This window comes from Desmodus rotundus, chromosome 2, assembly GCF_022682495.2.
Source record: "Desmodus rotundus isolate HL8 chromosome 2, HLdesRot8A.1, whole genome shotgun sequence".
Classification (NCBI taxonomy): domain Eukaryota; kingdom Metazoa; phylum Chordata; class Mammalia; order Chiroptera; family Phyllostomidae; genus Desmodus; species Desmodus rotundus.
In genome coordinates, this window is record NC_071388.1 from 146,756,171 (window position 1) to 146,772,065 (window position 15,895).

General features: G+C 40.5%; 1 protein-coding gene across 3 annotated transcripts in view; it reads right to left on the minus strand.

Moving 5' to 3' along the window:
* Positions 1–15,895, minus strand: part of ACVR1 (activin A receptor type 1) — a 133,339-nt gene that overhangs the window by 23,215 nt on the left and 94,229 nt on the right. For all 3 annotated transcript variants that reach the window (XM_053918688.1, XM_053918687.1, XM_024579821.3), the window contains 3 exons: positions 12,652–12,751; positions 8,931–9,077; positions 779–1,054 (listed from right to left, as the gene is read on the minus strand). In XM_053918688.1, coding sequence (XP_053774663.1) covers positions 779–1,054; positions 8,931–9,077; positions 12,652–12,751 — 523 coding nt within the window. The remainder of the gene's footprint in view (positions 1–778; positions 1,055–8,930; positions 9,078–12,651; positions 12,752–15,895) is intronic.

Below are 15,895 nucleotides of genomic sequence, written 5' to 3' on the forward strand. Positions count from 1 at the left end.
AATAGTAAATTAGTTTGGGGATTTTTCCCCCCTTTCCTGATTGATAATTCTGCTGTGGTTACAGAATAACAACTTTAGAACTATGTTTAAGACGAACTCATTCCATATGCTACTTATGTGTACCTGCTTTGTGTGAAGGGTTGTAAAATCAGAACGCAACAATAGGGAAGCCTCTGAGGGTGGACTGGGCAGGGACTGGCTGGAGGAGCATGAGGTGATCGTGTAGGATATTGGGAAAAGCCTGTGTCTCAATACAGATTTGGATTTTACAGCATTTGTCAAAACTCTGAGAATGTACACTTAAGATTTGTGCATTTCCCAGGGAATTAAAATTTTACCTATAAAGGAAAAAAAAAACAAATAATGAACTCTAGTGAATGATGTGGTGGAATACATGCCCAGGGAATTAAAATTTTACCTATAAAGAAAAAAAAAAACAAATAATGAACTCTAGTGAATGATGTGGTGGAATACATGCTGAAGTATTCGGAGGGAAGAGCTCTTTTGTCTGCAGTTTACATTGAAATGTATCAAAGATTAAGAAGGATTCATGAATGGGGGATAGACAGATATGTGATAAAGCTTGAGAACAATAAAATATTAATGGGAGAATTCAGGCGGTTAGGATACAGTTGTTCATTATGAAGTTCTTTCATTTTATCTGCATGCTTGAAATTTTTCACAACAAAATTGCTGGGAGGGAAAGGAGGCAACCTTGTTACAGTGAGAATACAACAAAGTAAAAAACAGTAATTAAAAAATACTTGTAAAAACTTACCCAAATCTGCTATGCAACACTGTCCATTCTTCTTAACCAGGATATTTTTGCTTTTTAAATCTCGGTGAGCAATGGCTGGTTTCCCTTGGGTCCCAAATATCTCTATGTGCAAATGTGCAAGACCACTAGCGATGGACAGCACTATTCGCAGGCAGCTAACTGTATCCAGGGTAGTAAGCTGAAGATAGTCGTACAACGATCCCATTTCGTGATAATGTGTGATTAACCACAACTGGGTACTGGAGTGTCTTGATGTCATGTCTGAAGCAATGAAACCTGGGGAGAGCAAGAACAGAACTAACAGACATGTGATACTTCCCCATAACTTTTAGTACTCAGAAACGGTGACCCATGCAGCAGGCATCCTCTGTAACAAGAAATAATTAAACTAACCAACTGCCTTGAAAGGTTTACAGAAGCATCAACAAAGAAAAATAATAGTATCTACTTCTTAAAAGGGTACTGCTACTGAATAGGAAAATTTCATGTTTATTTCCATGGTAAAATATCATTTTAAAAAATATTTTGCATGGCATTAAGATTCAAACAGGAATAATATTTTTGTGCTTACCCATCACGATAGTGCCAAACCCTTCGTTACACTGATATTCCCAGCACAGATCCCGCATCGACTACTCAGAAAGAACAGAAACCGGGAGCCAAACATCCGTGTTCTTGTCCTGACTCTGCCTGTGATTTTCTGTGTAATATCAACAGCTTACTTAGGCTCTTTGGAGACTCTCTCTGCTCAGTTGTAAAATAAAAAGGTCAGTTTATGTTAAATGACTGACATCAAATTAAAAAAAAGGAACTAATGAAATATAACAAGCATCGAGGATGCTCTTTGTCAGTCACACAGGAAAACCAAGGCGACAGCGTTTGGTATCGAGAAAAGACGACACGCATACAAAGAAAAAAACCACAACATAATGGGAAAAGTACTCTGATATACACCTGCAAAGGGCAGACAGATACTGTACCAGATGTTACAACAGCTTCGATCAGGGAGTGACAACTGGTCTTGAAGGGAAGTGAAATATGGACAGGTGCAGATAGAGAGGTAAATTTTTCCAGATATTCTTTGGGGATTTCTGAGCAAACTGAACCAACTACATAAGTCAGAGGCACTTCCTAACCTATGGAATACAATGTGATATGTGTGCTTATCCTTTTTGCCATAGAAGTACTTTGCTAGCATTACTTTTCTTTAAATATTATATAATAATATTCATCTATACGTTAAATAGGAAGAATAGTGCTAGAAAAGTACTTTGGTGCTTTTAATATATGTTAAATGTAATATATAGCTATATACTACATTTTATACCACATTATAGTATTATACATCACATAATGTTAACTTTACGGTTAGAAAAGTTTGGGAGATATAAATAGAAGATAAAACTTTTAAAAAGACAGGTATGGTTTGAAGAATTAAATGACTTTGAAAAGTCATTTACCAAGTAAAGTAAAAGAAAAAGGCATAAAATGCCTTACCATCTCATACTAAGTACTTCATATAAAATGTACGTCATTTTCACATATATTTTTTTCATGGGACTTTCCCCAATAGACCAATAAGGTAGATATCATTATACTCATTTTAGAAGTAATGAAGTTGCTACTGGGAGATGCCAAGAATCACAAAGCTATTAAACTGCAACCAAACAAAGTTCGGTGCTAGCTGTTCCGGCACATCCCACCTCACACAGCAAGCTCTGGGAACAAAGAAAGGCCTTCTATTTGATTGGCATCATCAACTATAGAAGCAGCTATCAAGTATACTGAGTGTGAGCAATGCACCAAACACGTCACATGCGATCCTTCAGCATCTACAGGAAGTGGGTAGATTACGTCCCTGACGTTAAAGTCAGTAATGGTCCCTGGCAGTCTGACTCTAGAACACATACTCTTAGCCCCAAACAAGTTGACTTCTACTCAGAGGAAGACAAATTGACATTTGTATCCCTGAAACATCTGTAAAGTGAACTGAGTAGCATTTCCACACTTTGATTGCCTACCCTTTTTCTCCCTCTTCCTCTGGGACGGTCCCCCAGCCAGTCTTCGTCTCTCACTCTCTAGTCGGTCTTTGTCTCCATAAAGCAGTATCTCCTGAAGCCCTCAGCTGGCCATAATGTGAATCAAAATGTGGACTTAAATGTTAACAATTCTTACTCAAGGAAATGTTCCTGCTTGGTCATTTTAAATCAAATATTAATCTTTAATGACTTTCTCAAAAATAAATACCCCAAAATATAAAAGTACCACTCAAAAGAAATTAAACTATTGCTGTATATTTGTATAGCTTCTACTGATTTCTCTGCCAGAGGGAGTGCAACCTTTGATTAAAAAAATAACCAACTTTTATTCTCTCACCTTCCCTAAGCCCCCTACATCTTAAAAAAGGATTTTTGTCTGTCCCATTAATTATGGGCTAGACCTGCAATTTTCAACCTGTGTGCCGCAAGAATTTTATTTATTTATTTATTCATTCATTTATTTAATAGTTATAACAATTTTTTTAATCCTCACCTTAGGATATATTTATTGATTCCAAAGAGACAGGAAGGGAGAGAGAGAAAGCACACAAAGGAGAGAGAGAGAGAGAGTGTGTGAAAGAAACAGAAAGGAGACATCGATTCGTTGCCCATCCCCTACATGCACCCAGAGTAGGAATCAAACTCACAACCTAGGCATGTGCACTGACCAGGAATCAAACCCACAGCCTTCTGGTTTACCGGAGGCTCCTCCAACCAACTCAACCACACTGGCCAGGGCTTCTGCAAGAATTTTTAAAACATGCAATACCTGACTATTTAGTCAGACACACTGACCTCTTTTCCCTTAGATTATCAAATAAAAAGTAACAACAGCCAATACAACAATAGCCATCTGGTGTAAGTGCCGTCTTAAATCATAAATATATAGGTCATATAATAAAGTTGCATTTTATTGGTCCCATTCTATACTAAGGTTGCATCTCATTGGTTAATTCTTGGTACTAGAAATCCTTGTATACAAGCATAGGTATCTGATTTTTTAAAGTCACTTTGGAGCAAAAAAGGTAAGTAATTACCATTATTATTATTGGATTTTTAAATCAATCAAAATTATGCCTATTTTTGGTCAGACTGACAAAATACATATTCTTTGGTGTGCTGCAGAATTTTAGTAATTAGTTTATGTGTGCCATGATGAAAAAGGTTGACAATCGCTGCTCTATAACTTCAGGAAAAATAACTCTTAAGTAAACAAGATTTTTTATAAAACTATTTTCAAGGTGTGAATCACATTACTACATTTTCTTCAAAATGCTAGGGCATTTGTTGTAAGATACTTGCATTGTAAGTCAAAGAGCTCCACTGTTTGTGGAGGTTGAATAGATGCCTGTAAGTTGGAACTCTGGCACGGCCACTGGGTGTGTTCAGAACAGGACAAGAAAGTGAATAGGGCAAAGGCCTCTTATTAAACAGCCAAAGTCATCCTCTCAGGCTCCTCAAAAGCTAAAAAAAAAAAAAAAAACAGAAAAGGAGAGAAAAAACACAAAATCTTAAGTGCAGTCATCCGTGCCCCTTGGGAGCCTCTCACAGGCGACTCTCCCAGGAAGCAGGCACTGGGCAGCTCTGCCAGCTGGGAGCTGCGACCCCACACAGTGGGGCACAGTGATTAAGCGCTGGCTCCAGAGCTGACCTACGGGGTTCCCATGCTGTCTCCAGAATTCCCCAGCTGGGTGATCTCACACAGGGCACATAAAATCTCCACCTCGGTGTCCTCATTTACAGGACAAGGACATCAGCATGTGTTTTCTAAAGGGTTACTGTGACAATAGAAGAGTTATTAGATACAAAATACTTCATGTAACACATAGTAAGTGTTCAAGAATGGTTGGTTATTATATTTTAAATGGCCCAGAGTTCAATTAAAACCACAATGATTTTGTAACTTTACATGTCTTGTGGGTAGTTTCCTTTACTTCCCGCTGATCTCCAGACATTAGGATTGATTACAATGGTAGGCAGCACCTTTTAAACATATGAGAGGGTTCTAGAGATGGAGAATGGTGATTGGTTACAATGTAAACATACGCTGTTATACTGAGCTGTACATTTAATATGGTTAAAATGGTAAATTTCATGTTATGCACACTTTACAATGTTTTAAAGAGTGTAAGATAAGACTTTGGAGTAAAATTCTCAACCTCTTTGATTTTAGCAATGGAGAAAAGAATGTGCAGAAACACACAACTTTGGCCCAAGGTCACACAGTGTGAGAGTAGACACCAGTTTCCCAAATTTCCAGACCACTCTTTCTGCCCCGACACGACAGAGCCCCCCATTACTCACTTATCAATTGGTTCTACACCAGGCATAGCAAAAGGAAGGGCTGAAGTCCAAACTAGTCCATTTGAAAGACAGTTTTACAAGTTTATTTAGAAGGATGAACAATGAGGGCCCAGAGTTTTACATGTATGCATGTTTATATATGCATATGTATTTATGTGCTTGTGTGTAATTTAATTGTGTATTTGGGGGGCTAGAGTTAGCAATACTCAAGGGTGGGGGATCATGATCTGATATTCAAAACACAATATGCTCTTTTAATGGAGAAGAAAATGATCACAGAAAGCCTTAAAGTCTCTACATGCAGGAAACTGGTAAAGTAGGGAGAGGAGTTTAACAAAAAACGTTGTGCACTTCTACGAGTTTTCTCACGCAATTAGACTACACAGTAAGACCAATCCGCTGGCTGTAATTATGACGAGGGTAGAAACAGCTCATGAATTCAGAATTTCCATGGATCACTGGTAACAAGAAACGGACAATGTTTTGCCCTCTGTGATCACACTAAGGAAACCTAAGTTCTCTCACATGAATCATACGCAATGGTGAATCCAAACTCCCCTTGTGATTCAGTCAATCTAATAAATAGTTACTGAGCACCCACCCTGGGTAGTGTGTGTCCTCGGTACTGAACATGAAAGCAGAACCAATGGGAATAATTCCTGCCCTCCGTGCACTGGACAATGGAGCGCTATCACAGGTCATTTAGCCTAAGTGCACGGTTAAGGTGACTACGTGCACGGCACAGGGACAGCCGGAGCACTGCGCTCAATGAGCCTGCGCGCCCACGAGAACGAGAGGGGATGCCCGAATATGCCCTCCCCTCAGCGAGGCTCAGACCCCCGTGCTTCGTAGCACATGTGCATCTGCCTGTAAGAGTAATTCTAACATTTAAAGCTCAAGGACTTCTTGGACCTCACAGCTTCTAATACAGCCAATGCTTTATCTGTTACATAACTTCAATCTGTTCCAGTTTCAGAGTTAAAACTGGGACACTGAAGGGTAATTCTGACTGCTGACGAATTTTCACCTCGCACCCTGACTCTAGACTAAGAAGCAACTCTACTGCTATTGTACGTGACCATCCAGCCAACTACAGTGTATCCTACAGTGTAGGATACAGAACTGTGGTTAGGAATGAGACGGCCCAGTGTGATGCTCAGCTCTACGATTCAATCAGCCGGGTGATGTTAACCTCCGTGTGCCTCAGTTACCTCAGCAGTTAAAACTGGGAAACAAGAGTACCTACTCTCTTATGGCTGCGATGAAGAGTAAATGAGAAAACGTACCCAAATCACTGCTTACTGCATGGTAACTAGTCCTTTTATTGTTGTTATGCACAGGCATCCAGACCCCACACAAGGCACTGTGTGGCAAGAGCAATAGCAGAGGCACAGAGTAGGAAGTGCAGGAAAGCACAGTTAACTCTCCTGGGAGAGACTGAAAGGGAACTGAGATGTCTGAATGAAAGAAAGGGTGGCTGGAGGGTGGGACAGGTATAGCAGGTAGTCAAGAGCAGGTAGTCTCTATGCAAGCAGAGATACATGGATGTTCATGGCGATCCCAAGGAAGGGCAACTATCAGAGGCGGCTGCATGTGGGTACATTTGTACAGGATGCATCAGAGACTCCTTGGGCCCCAAAACAGGAAATCTAGCATGCCAGGCCCAGAAGTCACAATTGTTGCAAGCAATGTGACAGTCCTTAAAAACAATTTGAGCACATTTGAGTATCTCAGCTCCCCAGTGGAAGACAACATTGTAGACAGATGGACTGGAAAGGGGAGACCGAGAACAACAACACAAGCGAGGAGGATTAGGTGATGACTAGGGCCCAAGGGGAAGAGGAAGGGAAAAAAATCCACGGCAGAGACTGAGACCCTTCTGAGATGGAACATACCACCATACTGTTGAAGCAAAGCTTTTGGACAACTGTCAAGCCATTATTTGCAGACAACTTGACTCAGATTTAATACTAAATTGGCAGTACAGCCACGCACCATTTAACGACAGGGATACATTCTGAGAAATGTGTTCCTAGGAAATTTTGTTGTTGTGCTAACATCACAGAATGCACTTAGATGGCACAGAGGGCTATACACCTAGGCTGCGTAGCACAGCCTCTTGCTCCTGGGCTACCACCCTGGACGGCATGTTACTGTACTGAACACTACGGCCAATTGTAACTCAACAGTACTTGTGTACTGAAACAGAGGCAGACACAGAACAGGCACGGTGAAAATGTGGTGTAAAAGGTAAAATACAGCGCACCTGTACAGGGTGCCTGCCTCTAAAGGAGCTTGCGGGACTGCACTTTCCTCTGGGTGAGTCAGTGAGTGAGTGAAATAACAGTGAGTGTGAAGGCCGAGAACACTGCTGTACACGCCTGCGGGCTTTATAAACATTGCACACTTAGGCCACACTAAATTTATGGAAAAACATGGCATTAAATCAAGCACAAAAGAAAGCGATGCCATCAACAGACACTGTATGCACAAGAAAAGTGAGGTTGCTGCTTGCATAACACAGCATACTGTTTTAGAGGGAACTTTTTATAAATGGACAAAAAGCATACTCTCAAAGAATGATAAAAGTATAGTAAATCCTCATTATCAAGGATTACCTACGGTACATAATGTAACAGTATGTGCGGTACTTTCATACAACTGGAACACAGTCGGCTTGTTTACACCAGCATCGCCACAAAAACGAGACATGTGGTAGGCTACAACGTTTTCATAGCTACAATACCACAGGCAAGAGGACCACTGTTACACATGCTGTCCGTCATGGACAGAAATGTGCAGGGCACGTGAATGTACTGGAACAGAGGTATAGCCTGGCAACAGCTTTCTATATGCCAAACCTAATCCAATAGCCATGAAGTGGCCAACGCTACCCTGTACAGGTCAGGTTCTATACAAACTTTATAGCCACCAACCAAAACCACTCCAGGCGGCATTCACCGTAGATTTATCAGTATAAACACATTTACAAAAACTTTTCAAAAACATGTAAGCCAAGGGACACAAGGAATATTCTCACCCTTTATACTTCCATAGCCATATTTCAGTGAGCTCTTCACATATTTCACAAATGTTTTTAAGCTTTTAGTTTCCAAATTAAAATGTATGCTAAATCCCTCTGTAAATCTGGGCTTTAAAAACGATGCCTAGGTTGAGGGAATGTGCATTTAATTACGATGTCCCTGGGAGCTATGAAAATCTAGGAAATCGTCCAAAGATCTTTCTTAGTTTGATTCAAGTAATAAATATTCAAAAAGGGTGTGGGATGAGTAGAACAACCAATGGAGCCTGGAAGTGAACAATATGGGGCAAATTTGTGTTGTTTAAATTACGACCTGCAGAAAAGAAATGAATGGTAACGATTTCCTTTTCATCATCAAGAAAACCTTCAAATTTAGCTTCTCTGCAGATTTAAACTAGAAATTAGTGTTAAAAAAGTTAAACAGTACATAAATGCTCAAGATCCCTGTATCACTTTTCAGGAGAGACTGGCAAATTCACGTATACCAAATCAGAGTGGGCAAAGGCAGGCAAATCAGTTCTTTCTAGCTAAAATTACCATATTTTTCAGACCATAAGACACATCTAGGTTTTAGAGGAGGAAAATAGGAAAAAAAATTTTGAAGCAAAAAGTGTGGTAAAATAATTAACAACATAAATAATACCACCCCCTCCCAGCCAGGTAAGCTACATTCGGACTATAAGACGCGCCCCCATTTTCCTCCCAAATTGGGTGGGAGGGGGGGTCCAAAAAATATGGTGATGAGGGGAGTTATCCTCGTACTTACCTAAAATATTTTCGTGCCTCAGCATCACGGTGTTGTACAGTTCTGTCTCCCTGAACCATGACTTCTCATCCCGGGAGGAGAAGATCTTCACAGCAACATTCTCCCCTTGCCAGCTGCCCCTCCACACCTCACCATACCTGCCCTTCCCTGTGGAAAGCAGCACAGAGGTGACATTGGACAGGACAGAAGAGGTAGCCAATGAAGTTCATGCCTGCAACTCTTAACCCCTCCCACCATTTACGGGGAAAACTCAATTTGATTGAGGGATAAATACCACAGCCTTTTGCCTATGAAGGTAGATCCTGCCCCTCCCAGTCCTGCCCCTCCCAGTCCTGCCCCTCCCAGCCACCCCATTGTGATATCAGATTAAACACCCTCAGTATCTGCACTGTACAATTAGCCGCAAATGACAAAGTTTTACGTTTAAAGTCCTCTATTAAAAGGCATGAAACACACATGGTTTTTAAAAGCACATGAAAGTTAGTAAAACTCAGAAAATGGTACAGATTATTAGACTTCAGTGTTGCGCTGAAAGACAGAAAGTGCACATGGCTACACGGACCAGCTTATTTGATTCCCTCCCTTCATATAGGATCACCAGGCATTTTCTAAGAGTTTGTGAATTTACACACGCATTTCTATTTTTCATAAAGGAGACTGTTAAATTTGAAATGTGTGTTCTGAAGGATTACAAAGAAAATCACACACAAGCACACAAAAGACAATGCTGTGAAGGAGATCCGCAAGCAGCCACTGCCATCCCTAAAGGATTTCTTGGTGCAGGATATAGTTCAAAAGAGGATTTGCAAAGTCTTAAACACATAATCCCAGAACAGTTCTGATTTCTGACATTGGTCATGGGTATTTGCTTGTTAGACAGCCCCTGTAATGCCACAAGTGGACGACACTGAAAAGGCCAATTGGAGAAGACATTTTCCAGAATACGGGGACTAGCTGTGATGATTCTGCTGGGTGCATGCCCCCTTCTGCAAAACAACTCCACGCTCAGCTTGTCAACTCCATGCCCCCTCTGCCATGTTGTTCCTTAATTATAGGGAGGGGTGAGCAGGGAGGTTGGGAGGAGGAGGTAATTACCACAAGACTCTGCGGATCACACAGGGTATAATCAAGGGTAAAGACAAGCGGCACCGAGATACCCATGCAGCCACAGATACAACTTGCAGTGCAGCGGGGCAAGGGGCTGCTGGAAATCACGGCTGGTAATAAGCAGCTGTAGCACCACCTGCATAGACAGAAATACAGCTCTTTGCTGAAAAACTAAGCCACTGAGAACCCAAACATGGAGAGAGAGAGCCTGTCTATCCGGGTGACTCACCTGAAACATAATCAAAACCACTCCATCTAGATGTCCTTATAATAAATAACGTCCCCATTAAATACCAATGACTAATTCTAACAAATGTTAAATGTGGTAAGTGGTCTTTGCAAGCCACTGTCAGGTCACACAAATACTGTTCATTTAGTACAAGATTAATTTTAATGAAGTCAATTAATAAAGCAACTGCCCAGCATTTGCAGCTCAAGAAGAAGGCTGGTGCGAAGATGCTACAAAACTGGCTGCTAGGAAATGGTAGGTTTATCTTTTCCCCCCTCTGTTTCCCTTCTGTGTCTTCAGTTGCCCTTTGTCTGAAGAGTCTCATTAGGAAAGAAAAAATTTCCCAGGGAATTGTGGACGTTACTATAAAGTTCCCTTAAAAGCCTTTTTTTTTTTTTAAATACAAGAAAACAGAGATGGACATCAGGATAAGTAGGTAGAATTAAAATAGAAACCTACTTCAATGGTTTTCAAATGCTTTTACATCTTCAAATGCTTTTTGCAAATGCTCCTTATGAAGATGTCCCTAAAAACAGAAGCAGAGCTTCCCAGAAGTCCTGGCCATGGATCCCCACAAAAGGGATCCCTAAAGCCTCTGAAATTTGGGGGGTTCACTGGTCACTGCCTGGAAAAGACTGATCTAGTCCAACATCTATTATTTTTGAACTAAAAATGACAGTGAACTATTCACAAGCAATTCATCACATACATTTTTTATTTAAGGCTGTCATACATGAACACTATAAGCTACTAAAAAGGCATTGCTTTTTTAAAGTCTTTAGCGTTAAACCAACAAAGTGCTATAATTGAATATACATTATTTCAAAAACTACTGAAGACTATCTATACAACCAGAAACAGGATGTATTTTTAAAGGTGCAACATTATGTTGCCCTTTGGACTCTGAGGTCAATCTTCAAGGACGGGATCTTGAGACCTGCTGCTCTGGGAATGGTGAGTGGCCGTGGACATGTCTCCCTTCCTGCTTCACACCACCACCCAGAACCCCTGGTTCATAATCAAATAGGATGTTAAGTGACGTTATGTAGTACAAAAGGACAACCCTGGTTGTATACAATGAGCACATTTTGGGACTTTTCTGTTTTTTATCTTTTCCGCTGTGGAGAAGCAGCGTGAACTGGTGTTCAGAAACAGTTGCAGCAGCTGCAGACCTAGGGTACAGGCAACAGGCTCCAGCTGGCCACCTATGCGCCAGAAAGGGACACTTGCCACTCTTACTACCTCTGCCCATCCCCCTTTCCATTACTGGGTTGGGGGGGAGGGTGCCCTGGTTTCCATGGCAACAGGAAGAGAAGCCAGAGCACAGCAGCCACGTGGTGGAGGGAGCCACCTACCCCAAAGCTGCCAAGTCCAACCCAAAGAAACCAGGAGAATTAGGAGGAGAGCGCAGAGTCATTGCCAACCCACTACGGCTACTGTGGCCATCCCTGCCTGGCGCCTTAGAGAGAAAATAATGCAAACGATCATGTCGCTAGCACATAGCCACCAGAGAAAAGTAAACCTAACAAAAGTCGGGACTTTAAAATAAAAGCATTAGGTACCATCTCTCTAGGTGGCAATCTGGCCATACGAAAAACAAGCCATTAACATGCCAGAAATTTTGACCCACGAACCCTAATTGCTGGGAATTTATTCTGGGGATTCAAAAGAAAGCAGCAATGTGTACAAAGTCTTTCTCAAGTAGTAATGTTAAAGAAAAATGAACATTCAAAAAACAATTATTACACTCTTTAAAAATATTTATGATGTGTACAAATATAGGGAAACATGTGTGAGCTTAAAACTGAAAAAAGGGACATGAATTATACACACACTATGGTTACATCTATGTATAAATATGTTTCTAATATGGAAAAAATGTGAGTGGCCATAGAGAAATATATATACATAGCTCTTGTTTAAATAAAGCAGTTATAAAGGTAGCTTTGGTAAATTTATTTTATTATTTTCAAAGGCAGGAGAAGAATGAGAGGGATTAGAGAATTGCAATAAGCAAGTTTATGGTCCTCAAGCCTACTTACCTCCTATCATTCACTACCTACCATCAGGAGCAGCCGTATCGATTCAGATTTCAAACATTCTCGTCACCCCAAAGGGTGCACTTGCAACCGCAAACTTTTGACTGAGCATTCTCTCTACTAACGAGTGACAGATTCCTTTGACAAGGACTTGGACAAGTTCAGGTGCTCCAACCCAAATCGCATGGAGAACAGAGACAGAGCCACACCACATGGCTACCCTGCACCTCCTGATGTTTAACAAGCAACAGGAAACAAGAAACAGCCTTTTTCCAAGTGCCATCCTACTTCTAGAACCAAAAGCAACACTGCATGTAACCCCCAAAGGAAGGCAAAAAAGAATTACCGACACACTCCAACAGTGTGATCTGGCGAGCCACTGTTCTTTGCACCAGAAAAGGAAGACCTGAGCCGCTTCCCGACGTACACGAATGATCCAATAAATCCTGTGTTTCAAGACAAGGAGAAAAAAAAAAACTACTGAAAAACAGCTCTCAGTTTGGAGTAGAAGCATACATGTCGCTCTAACTCATGCAGAGGCAGCAGCCCTGGATGTGCGGCCCGCTACTGTGCGTGAACAACCCCACTATTGGAAGCACTGGTTTTATGAGGAAAACCAGAAGCTTGCGCTTTTCCTAGTACAGGATAGGTTTCCCTGGGGGATAAGTGGTCCTCTCACGCACCCATAGTTTTAGAATTAAATATGTAAAGCTGAGTGGACAAAGTTGAACATGCAAATCAGAACATCCAGGAAGAAGGCAGAGCACAGGGGAAGCAGTAGAACAAAGAACACGTGGAGCAAAAGAAGAGCAAGGGACTTTGAGTCCAAGGGCTGGGCGTAACTGGCCACATTCTACACCGCTTGGCAGTATCTAGCAAAGGATCCACTCTGGTTGGCATGCCAACTAAGGGGCTCTAATGAGGAAAAACAAATCAGGAACAAGAAACAGATGAGTCTAATGTTGCTTGTATTAAAAAGGCACAGCTGGCCATGTGAGTCATCAAACCGGTACACTCCAGCAGAGTGAAGAACAAAGGGGCACAAAGTTAACACCTGCACGTCACGTTTTTATGTGACGTAGCCACGCACCATAGAAAAACTAAAACTTTCATTGAAAACACTAAACCATGCCCTGATTCTACTTCTAAATAAGAACATATTGTGGAAAAGATTACCAAATACTGCATCCATAAATTTCCCCTTCTTTGGAAAGGAAGAAAGCAACTAAGAAGCAGCAGTCTTTCTGCATCAGACCCGGCTTGTCTGTGATGACCGCTGTGCCCGTGAAGACGGAGGTAAGGCTGGAGGAACAGTGAGCTGACCTTCCTCCGAGTTCATCCTTTCCCAAACATTTTAGCTGGCCTGTTAATGCAGCATACCCACTTGTTTGAACTTCATCTACTTTCATTTTTTACTTATTCTGAGTACCACTGTGAAGTACTGCTCATCAGTACAATTACCAAAAGCTGAACAATCAAAGAAATTTACAATCCCTAAAAACCACAAAATTGATAATCAACCAGAAATTGAGTGTAGATGAAGTACTTTCACATCTCCTGAACCATTTATTTGATGTTCTTTTTTCTCTTTATTCACTCAATTTTGAGAAAATTTCAGAAAATTAAACTATGACGTGTTATTTTTTCCATAATATTGAGTTGGCCAAAAAGTCTGTTACAGAAGGTTTTTAATGAGCGTTTTAATTTTTAAATGAAAACTTTTCATTTTCACCAATAACTTACTGATTTGGATATTCTGAGTACATCAGCTATCTCCCGCTATTGGCTTCTAGCGGGTAGAGGCCAGGGGTGCTGCTAAACATCTTCCAAAGCATAAGACAGCCCCACAGCAAAGAATTATTCGGACAAAATGTCAATAGTACCGAGAAATTTCACAAACCACTTTTGACACATTTGACCATTCACAGCACCTTCTCCATATGCTGCACAAATCTTTTTTATGTTTCACTTGTCTTTTTACCTTTCTCAAAATAGTAAAGCATTATACACCAAAAAAGTTGCATATCTTCTTCCATCTTCAATATTAAAATAGCTGCACAAAAATTCACCAACTTTGATTTTTTTTTAATGCACACTGATATGACAGCTGTAACAACACAATCTAACAAAATTGTTTTGAATGAAGTTAAAGACAACTAAGTGCTACTAGAGCCATACACAGAAAAAAATGAAATGGACTTTTTGGCCAACCAAATGTATAATCCTTGTTCTAACTTAGTTCACAGCCTTAAGAAGGGGAATGGGGAGGAAATCAACCAAAGACAGACAAACATCTACTTAACTCTGGAACCCCAAGGCTTCTTTTCAACATAAGGGAGCTGTTTAGTAGGATGTGCTTCGTTGAATCATAAATGATCATATTGCTTATATGAGGAAGGTCAATAATGACAACTTGTTTTAAATAGTGTTCTGTGTTCTATTGTGGTATACTGTCATCTAATATGGTTGAGTTGAGAAGGCTATTTAAGCATACACTCCCAGCCCTCTTCCAAAATTATAGAGACTATTTAAACAGTAATTCAACCAAGATATTCCTATTATTGCCCACGGTGATTAGTTATTTAGCTGTTCTAAGGAACAAAGTTCTGAAAATATATTTTAGAATCTTGCATTGCTAAAGCTTTGTCAGGATTCAGCCTTGTATTTTCTTGCTCCTAACTCAATAAACTGTTTACTTTTCCTCAAAATATTAAATAAACTTCTAAGTACATTTTTAACAACAACAAAAATAACTATAATTCTCTACTTTTTGAAATTAAGTGTCTTCTCTTTTCCCAGTTTTTCTGAACCACAATTTAAATAGGTAGGTAAAAGGAAGCTAAACAAGGGCCCTTCTCCCCTTTTCATACCAAAAAGTACACTTGAAGGGGGGCCTGGTGATGGGAAAGGCAGCAGTATGGGCCACTCCCGGCCTGTACCTGCCGCCACCAAACGATTTAACAGTGCACCAAAAATGGTCCAGGTGTAGCAACCGCACTACAAAGCTTGGTAAGGACAAGTCTTCTCCAGCAAAGAGGAAGTTGCGCGGCAGGCCTACCTGCAGAACTCAGATGCTGTTAGGCTTGTTGTCTCATGGAACAAGGCTTAACACAGGATGATCTCAGGTGACATATGATCATGGCATTAAAAAACATTGACTCCCTTTATAAAATTTCTGCCTTAGTTCATCAGATTATGAAGAGTCATCTTGATTTGGTACTGGTATGTTTTTAACACCTAACACTAAATAATCTTCACCTTTTTCAGAGGAGGCAACCGACTCAGCAAAGTATCCCTTTAGAATGTTACTATTTTTCTCTTGCAATTTATGATAACCTAGTTAAAGCAAATGACTCCCTTTCTACTTAAAATTTAAAGTTTCTTTAACACTTGACAAATTTAAAATGTAAAAATACAGTTACTTCTTAGTATGATTTCATCATTTAAAAACACACAAAAGTGTACATTTAAAACATACAAATACAATAGTTTCTAAACCTGTGCTGTCCATCGGGATGGTTACTAGCCACAGGTCGGCACTGAGCAAATCAACTGTGGCTAGGCTGAAGTGTCATAGGCTGTATGTGTAA